This window comes from Arvicola amphibius, chromosome 14, assembly GCF_903992535.2.
Source record: "Arvicola amphibius chromosome 14, mArvAmp1.2, whole genome shotgun sequence".
NCBI lineage: Eukaryota > Metazoa > Chordata > Mammalia > Rodentia > Cricetidae > Arvicola > Arvicola amphibius.
The window spans coordinates 10,788,869-10,807,071 of NC_052060.1; the positions used below are offsets into that span (position 1 = coordinate 10,788,869).

Consider the following 18,203-nt stretch of genomic DNA (forward strand, 5'->3'; position numbering starts at 1 on the left):
AAGTTGGTATAAAAAATTTTAAACCGGGAAAAAAGAATGGCTACTAGTTAAAACTTACGAACTAGTTCCTCTACTTAGTTAATCCAACATGTGTCAATTGAGAAAATGGTCAGTCTTGGTAAAATTATGAAATAATGACACCTGTTTACTAATTCAGTGCATACAAATTGAGACATACTATACAGCAATCATTATGCTAGGCACTTGAGCAAAGAAAAACCCTGGGTCTGAATCACTTGAAGTACATACAAGCGAGCTGTAGAAAGAGGTGGATTACTAAATTGTGCCATGGCCCCATACTAAATTCTGAGATACATTACTAGTGATTTTGAATACATCGATCTAGTCAGTGAAGCCTGATAGAGTTTGAGACAAATAGAATATAAGGCATATAGCAAAAAACAGAATTACTTTTCTTTTCTTTTTTGGTTTTTTCGAGACAGGGTTTCCCTGTAGTTTCTAGAGCCTGTCCTGGAACTAGCTCTTGTAGACCAGGCTGGCCTTGAACTCAAGAGATCCGCCGGCCTCTGCCTCCCGAGTGCTGGGATTAAAGGCTTGCGCCACCAGTGCCCGGCCAGAATTACTTTTCCTAAAAAGGGAAATATTCAGAGTCCTAAAACAGATCAAGGAACATAAATGCTTGAGATTTCTATCACACTATATAGGGGCGTATATACTAAAGCTTAGCTTACATTTTTCCTACACAGTAAAAATCTATGGAAGATATGGTTCAATAATAAAGTGTGACTAATAATGGTATCTTTTGTCACTACTTTTTGGGGAGTTATACATGCTATCCCTACTTCTCTGCCATGAGAATAACCCTTGCTCTCTGAACCCCTGGATGGCCGCGGGTGTGTCTGTGGATGGCATGCTGGATTCTTAGGCCAAGGAAGGTCTCCTAGAGGAGGGTGTGGAAGCCAGAAGCTTTGTCAGCGATGTATGAGACTCTCTCATCACTTCACCAGAGGACGGAATTCACACCAGAAATCTCAGCCCACTGTCAGAAGCAGCTTAATAACAGATTGAACAAAAACTCAAAATGTCTTCCCAAGGAAACGCATCGACAGAGGCTGGAAACCACTGAAGAAAATGCCAGAAGAGACAGAATACACAACGTCTCCGAATCTTCCTGTGTTTAAAATCTATGATTCCATCACTTTTTTTTTTTTTTTAAAAAGTTAAATTTGGTAATTGACACATAGTCATTATATTATAGCATAGTATAAAATTGACTGCACAAACAAAATAGTTCATTCCATGCATGGCATTTGGAAATAGTATTATGAAAAAGAAACTAAATCTACTTCTACTTACTAAAAAATACAGTGTTGCCATTATACTGTGACACTACTGAAACTTCCCAGTTTCCTACCACGTTATTATGAAACGAGAAGGGATTGTTCTTTGTCCTTGAGATAGCTTTTGTCCTCATGCTGTCCACTTGTCCCTGGAAAAGATACACTGGAAGGTGGAATAACAAACCCTTGCCATCTGCAGTGAGCCTCCTGGGCCGTTAAAGGGAACCCTAGGCTCTTCTAGTGGGCTGCCAACATTCCAGGACAAAGCAGTCATAGCTAAGCTGGGCCTATCTATTTCTTCTATCCACCCAGGCTCAACATGGCTTTATCTGCCTATCCCCTTATTATTCTGAACTCCCTTAATTGCCCGAGCTCTTTCTCTCCACAAATAGTCCCACGAACTGTATTCAGCACCAATGTAGACTGATGGTACAGATCAAGTCTGCTCCTGCTTCTCGCAGATTAACAGCTAATAAACACCATGCACTGCTCTCTCCTGTGAACCTCTTCTTAAAATACAGAGTTTGGTTTGCCAGCGTCAGTGTATTTAAAGCCTCCAGGATCCAGGGAAGCCTTTAGAAAGAGAAATGTGCAAGCAAAGCCTACCCAGAAAGCAAAATTCCCAACACAGAGAGACCGTCCATGCATCAGTGGCTCCTCTGAGAAGCATGCCATGCCGGGGCGGGGGAGGGGGGGAGGGATTAGCATCAGTTAAAGGGAGAAGGTATTTGTTTTCACTTAAAATAAAACCTCTCACTTTATTCTTAGCATATAACAGAGCTGAGCAAGTGGATTACTTAGGTAGCAGGACAGAGAGCATAATTTCTTCATTAGGAAAGATCTATTTGCTGAGAGGCACATCATGCACGTTGCGATGGCATCACATAAAGAGAACTAGGCCATTGTGATCCCCCTTCTTCTTCACTGTCCCCCAACCTCCACTTCCTGACACAGAGTTTCAAAGTAGTAAGTACTCAAAAGCGCCACTCAAAGCTATTAGCAGAGCTCCAAACTACACTCTGTTTTGAGGATGTTGCATATCATGACAATATGCTGGAGTCCCCAGGGCAGTTCTTTCAATACTTCATTTAAAGATGCACTCGAATGATAAAGAAATAGTAGGCATACAGTCCATTTCACAGTTGTACAACGTGACTAAACCAGAAGCTCTACATAAATGTAATTTAAAAATATTTGGTCTTTTCTAAAATCTAACAGTTTAGGGTTCCCAATAGCCATTTAATTATTAGGTTACAAATAAAGATAAACATTTGGAGATACGGACTATTCTGGCCTGTTGTCTATTTTCTCTTTTCCTTCGGGTGGATATTTCTCACTACAGTAAAATCTTGAGTGCACTTGTTTCCTTCCTCCTATTTCTGCTGTCCCGCTCTCCTGTTGACTTAGGAGGACCTTTGAAGTCACAGCAGCTTGACAACTTCATTGAGCCTTCCACACTCTGGATGTGGAGTTGGCTCTGGGGCAGGATGTGTCAGCCACGGTGAGGTAATGGTGGCGGCATGAGAAGCAGTCGGTGCTACTCTTTGCTCAACTGTACTCATGATAGCCTTGACCTTAAATACACTTTATTATCATGCCCATTGGACCTCTTCGGAAGGAAAATAGGAGTTACATTTCATCATGGTTAAGGACTTTCTTGTGAATGAGCTGAATTAGTTCCCTTTGTTCTTCTTCCAGCAACGTAGCGCCATCCAGACCTTGGACTTTCCCAGACTGATGTAGCCTGGTGGTGTGTCTCCCGGTGCCTGTAGTATGCCCCTTATCACACAACTCCCCTTGCATCTTCAGTTATCACTGATTGTTTGCGATTGCTCACAAGTTGATTTTCTGGCTGTTCTTGTTCCAGAACTGGACTCGAAGCCATTATGGAGACGTATGCATTCTGGAGACCTCCTGTACGCACCCTGACTTTTGAGGACTTCACCACCATGCAAAAGCAGCAAGGTAAGGCTCTGGGCAAGGCCTCTGCTCTGCCGAGGACAGGGGATGAGGGGAGCTGAACTGAGCGTGGCACAGCTGGCCCTAAGCCAACTCGGCAGTTGCATGGACTCTCTGGGAACAAAGAAAACTTACAGCTTCGTGAATAACAAAGCACCACCCGTCCAGCAAATGAGTTGGGCCCAGAGTCAGCCTGCCATTTGTATTCAGAATTCCTTCCTAAAGCCATAGATTTCTGTGCTATTTCCTTTTCTTTACTGTTGATAACATACCATGATCAAAAGTAACTTCAGGAAGGAAAGAGTTTGCCTGCCTTATGGTTTCAGAGGGTTGGAGTTCATAATAGTAAGAGCAGGCATGTCTTGTGGGCAAGACTGAGAAGTGAATCTATTGGAAGTATTCTTCATTAAAATCACCACACATGGTTCTGCCCTTCCTTCCTTCCTCCCTCCCTTCCTTTATCCTTTCCCTTTTTCCTGCTTTCCTCTCTCTTCCTTCCCTTCTTTCTTCCCTTCCTTCCTTCCTTCCTTCCTTCCTTCCTTCCTTCCTTCCTTTCTTCCTTCCTTCCTTCCTTCCTTCATTTCTCTTCCTTCCTTCCATCCTTCCTTCCTTTATTCCATCCATCCTTCGTTTTTTCCTTTGTCTTGTCCTTCCTTCCTTCCTTCCTTCCTTCCTTCCTTCCTTCCTTCCTTCATTTCTCTTCCTTCCTTCCATCCTTCCTGCCTTTATTCCATCCATCCTTCGTTCTTTCTTTTGTCTTATCCTTCCTCCCTCCCTTCCTTTATCCTTTCCCTTTTTCCTGCTTTCCTCTCTCTTCCTTCCCTTTTTTCTTCCCTTCTTCCCTTCCTTCCTTCCTTCCTTCCTTCCTTCCTTCCTTCCTTCCTTCCTTCCTTCCTTCCTTCATTTCTCTTCCTTCCTTCCATCCTTCCTTCCTTTATTCCATCCATCCTTTGTTCTTTCTTTCGTCTTGTCCTTCCTCCCTCCCTTCCTTTATCCTTTCCCTTTTTCCTGCTTTCCTCTCTCTTCCTTCCCTTCTTTCTTCCCTTCTTCCCTTCCTTCCTTCCTTCCTTCCTTCCTTCCTTCCTTCCTTCCTTCCTTCCTTCCTTCCCTCCCTGCGGTACTAGGAATCTGCTAAGCAAGCACTCTGCTGCCCGCTAGTTACTTATCTATGATAATGATTGCGACTGGGTCCTTGTCACTAGTGCTAGGCCTTCTCCCAGGCATTGCCATTGGAAACGACCATCATGATCTCTCCATCTCCTCCTCACGGAGACCTCATCAGCTTTCCTCTAGTTTTGTAGTGAGAAGCTTCAGTTCTCAGCTGAATTAAACGAGGCCTCACATGAGAAGGGGCTTCTTCAGAGCCCCTCCACCCCCCCAGATCTTTGCTACGTGTAAGCTAGCCATTTTTTTGTCTGCTCGAAACAATAGCCCTGCCACATTGGTGGGTTATGTGGACTTTGCCCCACTTGTTTGTGATTTTTTTTTTTTAAATCAAATTCCCAATGTCCCCTCGCTTGTAGCTCAGGTTGGGAAACTTTGATGAGGTGTACAGAAGGCTCAGAGGATTTCGGATCTGTGTCAATCCAGCCGTGTTCTGAGGCCTGTTCACTGGGTTCTTAAGCTGAAGTCTCCCAGAGCATAGGCTGGCTTGTTTCCTTTTCCTGTCTTCCTCTTCCAAAAGGTGACCCTGGGAGAACATTCAGGTTGAGTTCATTCCTTTCCTGGAAATTCTCAGCATTGACAGAAGCCTAATCTTTGAATTGCTAGTTAATTGGGAGTCCATTCCAGGACTTTATATCTGACGCCATATGCTCTTCTCAGGGGAGAAGCTAATACTTTGCACACTGGGATTGGTTTGTGACCAACACTGCTAAAATATTTTGCGTTTTCAAGATGGATATAATTAAAGCCCAGACTCATACAGGGTACCTCCTGGAACAGCTGCTTTCAAGGCTGGGGCAGGAAGATCACAAATGTGAAAAAGCCTGTCTGGGGGTTATTGAGCAAGTTCAAGGCCAGCGTGTACAACCTAGTGAGAGCCTGTCTGTCCCATTTTGTTTCTCGGCTGTCATACTAACTAAATGGAATGTGGAGAAGAAAGGGCCTATTTGCTGACAGGCTTTAGTCCATTATGGAGGAAGGTAACTCGAGGCAGGAACCTGGAGGCAGGAACTGAGGTAGAGACTTGAGCACTGCTTTCTGGCTCATACAGAAGCTCATGTTCAGTTCTCCTTATCTAACGCAGAACCACTCCCAGGGCTGGCACTGCCCACATTGCTCATGAATCAAGACAATGCCCCACATGATGCCCACAGACCATCTGATGGTGGCAATTCCTCAGCTGAGGTTCTCTCTTCCCAGCTGACTTAAGTTTATGTCACATTAGCCAAGTTAATCAGCACCCTGCACTTATACACAAGTAAAACGGACTAGGGGCTCAATTCAGTTGTGGAACATTCGTATCGGTTGCTTGAGGACTCAGTTTCAATTCCTAATAAGCAACATAACTCAAGTTGGACAGTGTGAACCACTTTCTCCTAGTGCTGGGACCTTCTCTGACTTTCTTGGCCTTTTGGCCACTCAGGTTTTCTTCCTGCATGTTACTGAAGAGCATGGTGTATTCTTTTTTTTTTTGGCTTTTCGAGACAGGGTTTCTCTGTAGCTTTGGAACCTGTCCTGGAAATAGCTCTTGTAGACCAGGCTGGCCTCAAACTCACAAAGATCCACTTGCCCCTGCCTCCCGAGTGCTGGGATTAAAGGTGTCCGCCACCACCGCCCAGCATGGTGTATTCTTGTAAATATTAAATGAGGCCAGGTATTTAAAATCCTAATAAACTCTCAGTGTGTGGTAAAGAGTGGTCAGACCTTCGTGGTCACCATCGTGGTTGTCCTCATTTTCTCTTCCTTTGTACAAAGGTGTCTGACATGAGTGGGAACTTGTTTTTCCGAGATTATGTATTTGAAACACAATTAGGCAATAACTTGACAGGGCTCTGTGAGAGCAAGCAAGCCAGCAATTCCTTCTCATTCTTTTTTTTTTTTTTTTTTTTTTTTTTTTTTCGAGACAGGGTTTCTCTGTGGCTTTGGAGCCTGTCCTGGAACTAGCTCTTGTAGACCAGGCTGGTCTCGAACTCACAGAGATCCGCCTGCCTCTGCCTCCCGAGTGCTGGGATTAAAGGCGTGCGCCACCACCGCCCAGCTCCTTCTCATTCTTGCATGGTCCTACCACATCCTGATCGCCCATTTGGATTTGAATCCATTCACAGAGTCAATAACTGAGTTGGTCCAGAACAGCATGACCTAATTGTTCCTGGAAACAAACCCCACAGACACCTGAAAATGTGCTTTACTAGGTGTGTTTCAGTCTGATCAATTTGAGAGCTGGGATTGACCTTCACACATGGTGAAGGTGACCAAGGCAATAGAGACAGAAAACTAAGAGTCCAGGCCTATTATGGCCAAATACAATGTGATCCTATGGTTCTCTGATGGATATTTTAAATTATGTTTATGTCTTGGTTTCCCTATGCATGCAGTTGAGATATCTGTGTGATAAAACTGAATCTTGGTGAGTGGTGAGCCAAGCGATTTGGCAGTTGTTATGCTGGAAGGAAGGATTCGGGTATTTTACCTCCCTCTGTGAAAACCCGGAGACCTAGCATTTCAGAAGCCTCTCTTCTGCTCAAGAGCCAGTTGACTTCACTATAGATTTCAACACTGCTGGATATTTTAGTGTTGTTCAAATAGTAAAAGCTTTAAAATTATGGAGGGCTCCTGTTGGTAACTGGATTTTTATTCATTTGACTGGTAGTAGTTAGAAGCGGCTAGTGGAGGGGATTAGACACTTGAAAAATCTTATTAGTTAAATATTGAGGGACTGGAGAGAAGGCTCATCAATTAAGAACATGTACTGGTCTTGGCAGCACCATGTCATGTGACTCACAACTGTCTATAACTCCAGCTCCATGAGATCTGATTCTGATTCCAAGAGCACTTGCACACACATGAGCACACATGCTATCCCTACATACACACATAAAGATAAGATATTAAGAAATACTGAGAAAATAGTTCAACGGACACTAATTTTTGAACTGTGAAGCCATCGCAATGATGTGAAGACGGCTGATCGGCACAGATCCCTTTGAGTGGAGGACAGTGCAGCTCTTCTGCTGCAGAATTATCAAAAACACTGCATGCACTTGCTTTCCAGTTATGTGTGTAGGTATATGCGAAACAAAACATGGATTTAATGTTTTGTGATTTAGGGTTATATTCATGGACTGTCTCAGAAGTATTTATAAATATTCTGAAAATCTGAAAAATAAACTTCAAGTTCAGAATATTTTTCTGGCCCCAAGAATTTCAGGTCAAAGATACTCAACCCCGTAGCTGATAACAAATTGCACACTTACTCCCTAAAACAGTGGTTCTCAGCCTTTCTGACACCGCAACCTTTTAATACAGTTGCTTGTGTTGTGGGGACCCCAACCATAAAATTATTTTCCTTGTTACTTCATAACTGCAACTTTGCGACTGTTATAAATCATAACGGAAATATCTGATATGCAGGATATCTGATCTGCAACCCCTGTGAACAGGCCATTCGGACCCCAAAGAGGCTGAGACCCACAGGTTGAGGACCACTCTCCTAAACTCACTTCGGCTTAGTGTGTTCAAAACTGACCTAAGAGCCTCTCCTGAGAGAAGGGTGCCTCAACAGCCTGTCATCTGGGTGTTTCTCCCTGCACCATCCCCATAGCCTATCGTCAATGATCTTGAATCTGTGCGCATCTCTAATCTCCCATGCCACCACTTGGCTTTGATGTGTCATCATCCCTGACCCAGCTGCTTATTATGCTCTCCATAGCATCTTTGTTCGGTTCCAAGACATTCTGCACGTCGTGCTTCTGGTCAGTGTTTCAAAACAGACATCTCCTCATACCAACTCCATGTCCTAACTTGCTTAAAATTTTTCGGCTGCCACATTTATTTTTGTCCCCTTGACATAGACCGCTAGACCTCTAAAATAGAGATTCGGTAAGTGGGTCCCTTAAGATAAACTTTTTAGGGCTGGAGAGATGGCTCAGTGGTTAAGAGCATTGCCTGCTCTTCCAAAGGTCCTGAGTTCAATTCCTGGCAACTACATGGTGGCTCACAACCATCTGTAATGAGGTCTGGTGCCCTCTTCTGGCCTGCAGACATACAGACAGAATATTGTATACATAATAAATAAATATTTTAAAAAAAGATAAACTTTTTATTTAATTATTAAAAATTTCCACCTCCCCCTATCCTCCCATTTTCCTCCCACTCCTCCCACTCCCCCTTCCCCTCACTCTCCAGTCCTAAGAGAAGTCAGGGTACCCTGGCCTGTGGGAAGTCCAAGCCCTTCCCCCCATCCAGGTCTAGGAAGGTGTGCATCCAAACAGACTAGGTTCCCAAAAAGCCAGTACATGCAGTAGAATCAAAACCCGGTGTCATTATCATTGGCTTCTCAGTCCGCCCTCATTGTCAGCCACATTCAGAGAGTCCGGTCTGATCACATGTTTGTTCAGTCCCAGTCCAGCTGGCCTTGGTGAGCTCCCATTAGATCAGGCACACTGTCTCAGTGGGTGGACACACCCATCGCGGTCCTGACTTCCTTGTTCATGTTCTCCCTCCTTCTGCTCTTCATCTGGGCTTTGGGAGCTCAGTTCAGGGCTCCAGTGTGGGTTTTTGTCTCTATTTCCATCCATTGCCAGATGAAGATTCTATGGTGATATGCAAGATATTCATCAGTGTGGCTATGGGATAAGGAGAGTTCAGGCACCCTCTCCTCTGCTGCCCACGGACCTAGCTGGGGAAATCCTCTGGAACCCCTGGGAACCCCTCTAGAGCCAAGTCTCTTGCCAACCCTAAAATGGCTCCCTTAATTAATATCTTCTTCCCTGCTCCCATATCTGCCCTTCCTCCATCTCAACCATCCCATTCCCCCAAGCTCTCCCCAATCCTCCCCTTCTTTTTACAGAAGCACCTGGGCCTTACTAAGTGCTCAAACAGGATCCCTGTATCCTTTAGCCTAACCCACCTCCCCTCTGCTCCTGAATCATTGTCTCGGCCCCTCATTTTTCACACCCGCTGTGCTCTTCCGGGTCACATGCTGCTTAGAGGGCTCATTATTCCTCACTTGCTTTCTTCATACTGTCCCTGTTGGAAATCTCAGCTCAAGTAGCAGTTGGCTAAAGTCTTACAGGGCCCCCCCCCCCCCCCACTTGTTTTGCTCTTCGTTTAATATCTTTTACCGATGTTTCTCTCAGTACTTTCCCCATTGGGATTACATTCCTGGGTCCAGGCACTATATCCAGTTCACCTTTGAAACTCACGTAGCCGTGGGATGAGGACACAGACTCTCTTAGGTGCTATACTAGGGGAAGATTGTTAATGTGCTTGTCAGGGATTCCTCAACTTTATGCTCAATTTTGAAGGGAAAAGAGATTAATGAAAACCAGAGAGAATTATAAGTAACAATTGGTTGGTGGGGGAAGGGATGGTGAAACCTGATTGAGAAGAAGTTCAACTATTCCATGGCACTGTAGGGAGACTAAGGCTGACGTTAATGTACTTTATATTAAACACCAAACAGAAGGATTATTAATTTTTAAAAATTAGGTTCTTATTTAAAAGAAATTGTCTGTTTTAGCCATATTTCCCCCCCAGTCCTCCCAGATCCTTTCCTACCCAAGTTCACGTTCTTTCTCTTTCTCCCTCTCATTTAAAAAAAACCCTCCCACAAAGCCCCCAAAAGACAAAGGAAAAGCAAAACAGACAAGTAAAACCCAGCAAGACCAAAAACAGCAAAACAAAGTAAATGTTGGAGGAAATATATATCTTAACAACGATTTAAAAATTATAGAATACAGACACATATCAAATCATAGTGGTCGTGTTGGTGAACATAAAGAACAGGAAAGTGAAGGGATGTCTGCAGGAGACGGACCCAGAAGGAGAAGATGTCGCCGTCTTCGTCATCTACAGCCCTCCCTTATCCTGGGCTTCTCAACGTCACTCCGTTGAGACGCTGCCGTTGTTTATTTCTGTCTTTCGAAATACATCTTTCTTTCCATCTTTTAGCTATTTGGCCGTGCTTCGCAGAAGAATGTAACACCTTGTATTGTAATTTGCCCCCTTTGGTCTTCATATCATTTGTGAGTTTACTCCAGGGTTCAGAATCCCTTTCCTGTTGTAACCACTTCACTGCTGTGCTTGCATTTGTCTGTCCCGTGGACTTAGAAATATTTTTAAAAATTCTTTCGTTACGTTTATCTTGTGTCTGTGTGTACACTCACCCACACTCCTATACCACATCGTGCACGCAGAAGTCAGAAGACAACTTTTGACGTCCGTCCTTTCCTTCCGTCACTATGCCCTGGTAATCCAACTCAGGTCAAGGTCATCCGGCTTGGTGGCAAGTCCCTTTACTTGCAGAACCATCTTGCCAACTTTTAGACCTTTTTTTATTTTTTAAAACAGTGTCTGTTTTTCCATTTTCGACACTGCATTCCTTATTTGGTATAAATATGCATATATGAAAAGTCATCTTTTTGAAAACCACCTGCCTGTGTATGCAATTAATTTGATCTTACTGAGGAGAACTAGGGAAGAGCAGGAACTCCTCTGATTTGGATCACCATTTAAGAGACTGCATATTTTGAAATTAAGGCAGGTAGCTGATTATATATATATATACACATATACGTGTGTGTGTGTGTGTGTGTGTGTGTGTGTGTGTGTGTATAGCTGGGCCAGGTATCTGTCAGGCACTCAACAGTTCAAATCTCAAATCCCTTGTTACAGCTGGTCATGGGCTTCACCCATGACTTCCACCTGACAAAGGGTCCACAGAGCTTCCCCTCCACTCTCATTTCTTCTTCTTCTTCTTCTTCTTCTTCTTCTTCTTCTTCTTCTTCTTCTTCTTCTTCTTCTTCTTCTTCTTCTTCTTCTTCTTCTTCTTCTTCTTCTTCTTCCTCATCATCATCCTAATATTCTCAGACCTTCAGATTCACAGAAAAAACCTCATAGAATCAGAGAAATATATCAACTAGAATTTTTATGTAAATATAAAAAATAGCAAATTATAAAAGCAAAACTCATTGGCTTGTAAAGCAGAAAGGATTCAAGCAGTTTCTTTAGGCAAAGCCTAAGTTATGGATTCTGGCCGGAACACGCCCCATTTCTTTCCACGCTGCTTTCCTCCACGGTGACTTTAGTTTCAATTGTCCCCTGCGATAGCTTAGAGAGTATCCTTGGCCCTAGATATTTTTGCTTTCCCTCTAAAGGGAAAGGGCATGTGCCCGTGATCAAGGGATTTTAGCAAAATCTCACCAAATCTCTTTGATTCTAATTGGGTCCCCTCAGAATCAATTACTGTAGCGGTAGGGGAAATACGATAGTGCGTTTTCCAGGCCAGGTACACACGCCTCTCCTGGAGGTGACGTGTGGGAGTGGAAGAAGGCTGGCTTCCCAGAAAGAAAGCAGGCTTTGTTCCCCCAGAGAGGCAGCTGAAGTGACAATAACAACAGATGCATGTTACAAGACAGGCTGAAAACGAACATGGAAAGCAAATGAAGGAGGCGAAAACATGGGGATGGAATGCCCAGGGAACAGGGCAACATCGGATCAGGAACAGAGCAGAGTGAGCAGATGAGGCTATTTGAAGGAGAATATACTTGGAGCTACGGAAAGGGATGAGGGAGGTTTCCATCTTTCTCTGGTGGAACCCAGACAATTCCCGTTAGGACCGTGATGCTCACATTTGGGTCCTGAGAAGAGTTCTCATTTCAGCTGAGGGAAATTTCTCAGTTGCCATGCTCATTAAACTTTATGGCCTCTGGGCTTCTGCACTGGGATCAGTTCATGGGTGGCTGATGTTTTACCTCTTCCGTGTCTGAATACACTGGGAACCAGCACTCTTCAGGGACGGATGGCATCAGGTTATAAGGAGAGAAGAGTCTCGCCAGGAGAGCAAGTAATTAATTACATGGAAATTTATTCTTTCTTCACCCACATGGGGTTTTATCTTATTGGGTGGGGTGTGTGTGTGTGTGTGTGTGTGTGTGTGTGTGTGTGTGTGTGTACAGCACAACGAAATAAACTCCAAAGGAAGTTGTCTGTGAAATCCCCCATGTTACAATCTGGAAGTGATCAATTTAAAGATGCAAAAGTCAGCAGGTTTGGTATTCAGGATTTCCATGGACACATTTAGCTTGTCTTCATGGTACGTAAGTGTCTTCTAGGTTATTGTCCTCATATGGGCTCACCGCTAAATATGCATTCTTGGTTGTTTTGGCTCTTAGCCTTGAATACTGGCATAAGTTAATGTTGCATATGCATCTTAATGTGTGCCTCCTCACTTTGGTCCCTGAGTTAATTATGATGTAGGAGCTGGGAGGGATGGTGGAGATGAATTCTGGATTACCTAAGAATATGAAGTTATTAATATCATTATGTTTTAATCCTGTCTTAGAAGCATCTCTGAGGACAATGGGGGAAGGCTTCATTGGTTACTTACTTGTATTCAATCAGTTCTGCTTTGCTTGATCTGAGAAGAAATAGAGCCATGGAACAGTTCATTTTCATCATGGGCTCACAGAATAGGGAGGACGGACAGACTATTCAAAGAGAACTGGAGTGCCTTTGGGTATATGGCTCAGGTGGCCCAGAGCTGTCAATTCACTATGTCTCTCATCATTCACACCACAGAGGTTCTTTTAGCCTGAAATACTGTGGCACATACATCTTATGATGTCATGCCCATTAGTGGTATTTAGAAGCCCACATGCCATGCTCTCCCCAAACAGAAGCCAACACGTGGGAGCCATCACCATTGGAGTGAGCATTCTTCAAGGTTTCTTTCCCATTCTTTACCCCTTCTCCCATGAAAGAGCACGTTTAATGTCTATATGCCAAAATATGGTTACTTTTTAATTTCTCACAACATCCCCGGAAAGGAGTTATTAGAACTCCTACTTATATAACTACGATGCCCATAGCTTGGAGGAGACGTTAATCAATCAAGGCCCCTTGTTAGATAGCAGGTTCCTGCATGTCTACAGTCCACATTTGTCTACTAAGCAAATTTATGTCAAGATGCTCAGAGAGTCCATGACCTTGCAGGGACAGAGGAGGTGGGGGTGAACAAAAGGGACATTGTCGTGATCAGGGGGACAAGCTTTGCTCTGAGAGGCAGCACTGATCAGCCCAGCCTGGTTTTCCACCTTGCCCTGACGTTTTGGGATGAGAGGTCTCTGTTAGCCAAGTGATGAAATGTACAGGGAGGGCGGGCTGCCTCCTTTAGCTTACTTAGCGCTTGCTGGCACTCCCAATATTGTTTAACATTTGACAAGCCGTTATATCATAAGAGAATAAAGGCCTCTCAGTATCTCAGTTTGCCTTTCTACAAAATAAATACCACAGTCCTCTCTCTCTATGTGGACTCTGAGAACTACTTTCTTATCTGTATTGAGTACTTTAAGTGCATAACAATCTTTCTTCAAAGTGGATGGGAGCAACGTGACCCTCTTTTGGAAGGCTTGCTCTCTCCTTCAAACACTCGCTCATATGGAGGTTCCCACCCCCCCCCTAAAGCTCAACAGGCCACCAAGTCTCATTTCCAGTGAATGTCATTTAAAAGCCAAAGCAAGCTGACTACAAACTTTTTAACATGTGCCTCTCATCTGCTCAGCAGAAACCCCTGTAACTTGTTAATAGTTCCCTTCTTCTCCTTTTTTTTTTCTTCTGTAGTGAAACCAATTGAGGCCTTAAATCAGTACCATTCGTTCCATCTTGGGCCATCTGAGAAAACCATTTAGAGTTGTAGAGCGTCATTGACTCCATGCTGCACTTCCGGCTGCAGGGCCGAGGCGAGGCCTGTGCCCGCTGGAGCTCACCTACAACAGGGATGAGACAGTGGACCGAACAGGCGGTCTCCTCAGGGCTCACATAAACACCAGACCAGGGAGAGCAGGGCTAGTTTTCAAAGACAGAGGACTATATTCATATCTCGTAAAACCACTAATCTCTTTACAGCTGGAGTCAAGTTTCTCCATTTGGGCCACAGCACTCTACTACAGTAAAGTTTGTAGCATTTAGGGTGGAAAAGCAGAAAGCGTATGTAGGGTGCCTCAAAGAGGAAGGAAGAAATCTCTGAGCTTTCTGTAGGATATAGAGGGAGGGAGGTGTCCGAACACTCAGCAGCGGGAGGAAGCATGAGATGGCCTGCTTCTGCTTCTGGAAGCTTCCCCTTCCGGGACTCCCTCCTTAGATTAAAATGATGTCTTGGAAAGCACTCGGAGTTGACAATTCATACTTCCGTTAACCCTTAGACACAGCTACAGTACGAGAGGGAGGGAAAATGAGGCTCACTGGCTCAAGCCCTTTCTCCTGCCTCTATGGAGAACTCAGGGCCAGGCTGTGAACTAAATAGAAGCTCCTCCCACTGTGACCAGCTGCTTGTAGTTTTGGGCAATGCCAGCCTTATCACAGACTGTCACAGACTGTAGAACCAAAACCATTTTTGTTCTTTTATAGGACTTTGTTATGAAAAGAGATTTTTTTTGATATGACTCTGAAGTTGATTGGGTTGTCTTTAAATGCCAATTGAATCTGAAAGTTCACTGAGGGAAATCCCTTTGACCATGGAAGAGATAATATTAAGCTATAAAATTTAACTCTGAACAAAATCCTAACAAAGTCCAATCTTTGCCTCTACCACCAATACCCCCAATATGCCTATGATCTAGGCCAAGGCTTTTTTTTTCCCCTCTACCAGCTTCTTCTCTTCCTAGAATACTAGAGATGTTTTCCCAGTACATCTGGAATGCTCCTGGTTTTCTTCATAGATTAAAATAAAGCAAAACGCAGTCCTATTCTTTTTCATCTGAAAAATACTTCCCTTCTAATGATGCTTAGTTTCTCCGAGCCTCAACAAGAGTTATTGGAAACCTAAGACATGTTGTCCCTTTAAGGAGCATGTTTCTCAACAATTAGGAGAAACACCATATGGGTACATGGAAGGGAATTCATCAAGAAGGATTATAGAGAGGACAAAGCAGCTGAATATTCTAGAATTCAGTGAAGGTTCAGCTACTCCAAGCACTTATTGCCTTTGAAGTCCACTAAAAGAGGTAGAGAGTGGATGCTTTCTGCCCCAGAGAAAGATGAGTCTTTGCAAAGGTTACCTTTAGCATTCTTATTTGGAGAACATCTTTGGTGAAGGTTGGCTTGGATTGATTCTTAGTCCATTGGAGCCTCAACCCTTAGTATAGCCTGTCATCTACATGGCTAATGACTTTTGCGAGGCAGACACAGGGTCATTTGGAAATAGGAGTTGTAGAGGTTTTCTGTTGTAAAGTACAACCTCTGGGCCTGATATGTATGTACATCCTCAAGCTCCTCCCCATATACACAGACTCAGAAACCAAACGGAGCCCGCCATCTGTTTTCATAGGCCCTCCAGCTGACACGCACGATCATTGGCATTTCTGAAGCACTGGTCTGCGCACTGGGATGTAGGAACTCACATGATATCATCAGCTTTCCACCCCGGCTGTACATTAGAGGAGCTTTGAGATGATGCTGATGTGGAATTCTCACGCCCAGAAACCCTCCTTTAGTTGGTTAGAGGTTGAATCCTGGCATAGCAGCATTTACAAATGGCAGGACTTTTCAGCTTCAGAACTACTGATCGTACCAGATGCCTCATCTCTGATGAAGAAAATCAAAGCCAGGGGAGTCACGGGGCTGCAGGGTTAGTGTGCAGAGCCGAGAGCCGAATCCGTTCAGCTAACACTCGGTTGGTTTATGGCTAATCTGGCTTTATACACATCCACACTCATGTATCCAGTGTACAACTCTTCTTCCAGCCTCCCAGGCTTGGCAGGCTGTAAAAGATCAGCAGATCCTCAGGACTGTGGTTTTAAGTTAGTCCTGATTCACTTTAGTCTGCATCTTATAACTATGCTTATCACATGTCTTTGATATGATATGCCAGACCTCCAAAATAATGTCCCAGGTTCCGCAACTCAGGTTCGTTTGCTGTGCTTTCTCAGGCCTTAGTCCTGACTTGGCACCATGCTCCGTCCTGATAAGGTTAGCATCCTGCTTTGGTATTCTACTAAAGATCGCATGACAGGAAAGTGTTACTCGATGAAATGTAGACCTTACCCATTTGCCTGGACCATGGAAGTGCTGAACTAGTAGCTTCTGCTGAGGATCACTGAAAGTCTTATTAGGAAGCAGCTTTGATGGTAAGAATATAAAAACCTGAGCACTGAAGGTTTGGTCTAAACCTTTAAAGTATGACTAAGACCAGAAAGAAATGCAAAGACTAGGGGTCTCATGTCATCCTTTGTCCTCTCCTTTGTAACGTGTGCTCAGACATGTGACATCACCTTCTGATGTAAAAGGAAGCAACTGATCTATAATCTTAATCAATGGAATTTATGTTTTATTTTTCAGGGGGCAGCACAGGTACTTCCCCTACCACCTCCAGCACGGGGACACCGTCCCCTTCGGCTTCTTCTCATCTCTTATCTCCATCCTGCTCCCCTCCAACTTTTCATTTGGCCCCCAATACTTTCAATGTGGGCTGTCGAGAAAGCCAGCTGTGTAATCTGAATCTCTCCGAGTATCCACCATGTGCCCGAAGCAACATGGCTGCCTTGCAGAGCTATCCAGGGCTGAGTGACAGTGGCTACAACAGGCTCCAGAGTGGCACAGCTTCAGCCACCCAGCCCTCTGAAACCTTCATGCCTCAGAGGACTCCATCTCTGATCTCAGGAATACCAACACCTCCCTCGTTGCCTAGCAACAGCAAGATGGAAGCCTACGGTGGCCAGTTGGGGTCCTTCCCCACTTCCCAGTTTCAGTATGTCATGCAGGCAGGCAATGCAGCGTCCAGCTCCTCATCGCCGCACATGTTTGGTGGCAGCCACATGCAGCAGAGCTCCTACAATGCCTTCTCCCTGCACAATCCCTACAATCTGTATGGATACAATTTCCCCACCTCCCCCAGGCTAGCTGCAAGCCCAGAAAAACTGAGCGCATCTCAAAGCACTTTACTCTGCTCTTCTCCTTCCAACGGGGCCTTTGGAGAGAGGCAGTACCTGCCCACAGGGATGGAACACGGCATGCATATGATCAGCCCTGCAGCTAACAGTCAGCAGGCTGCCAACGCCTGCGATGGGCGCCAGTATGGGGCAGTCCCAGGCTCCTCCTCCCAGATGTCCGTACACATGGTTTAAAGAGCAGTCCGAGCACCACGGAGGTGATGGCAGTCAAGACTCCAGAATCTCTGTGGGTGGAATTTCCTCTTTGGGAATCCCATGCCTTGGGAAAATAAGAATTGTGCGTTTGCTTTTGTTTTTGTTTTGTTTTTTTTTTTTCTGGATAAGGAAAACAGAGAAGAGCAATAGATGCCACTGAAGGATTCTTGGAGTGCATCATCCATAACTTAGTGGTCATTCTTCTGCCTCCCAAACTCTTAGTTTTATAAAAAGCATTGTGTATGACAGAGTGGCCTTGAAGAGACGAATAATCATTTTATAATAATATTGATGGAGATGCTAGCATGTAGCAGCCAAGAAAAGTTACACATAGGACTCATGCACAGACAGACAGACAGACACACACACACACACACACACACACACACACACACAAACTTACATGCCTATATTCATGCACACACATGCATACACAAAGTATTACAAACACAAACATTCTCTACACTGACTCTGAACTGGGTGAACTCTATGGAGGGAGGCCCAGAGTGGGTGCTTACATCAACAATCTGTCTGTATACAACCCTAGATGGATTGGGTCATCAGTAGCCATTAGCCTTTCTCCCTTGCAGCTTAACCATGTTTCTGGAATGAACCATGTACCCTAGAACCTCCCCAC

The 18,203-nt window shown here is 44.4% G+C and overlaps 1 protein-coding gene across 1 annotated transcript in view; it reads left to right on the forward strand.

Moving 5' to 3' along the window:
* The window catches only part of Tbx15 (T-box transcription factor 15), a 102,339-nt gene extending 84,794 nt beyond the window's left edge, over positions 1–17,545 (forward strand). The window contains exons 7-8 of the mRNA XM_038311886.1: positions 3,169–3,266; positions 16,761–17,545. Of these exons, the coding sequence (XP_038167814.1) occupies positions 3,169–3,266; positions 16,761–17,545 (883 nt within the window). The remainder of the gene's footprint in view (positions 1–3,168; positions 3,267–16,760) is intronic.
* Positions 17,546–18,203: the final 658 nt, after the last annotated feature.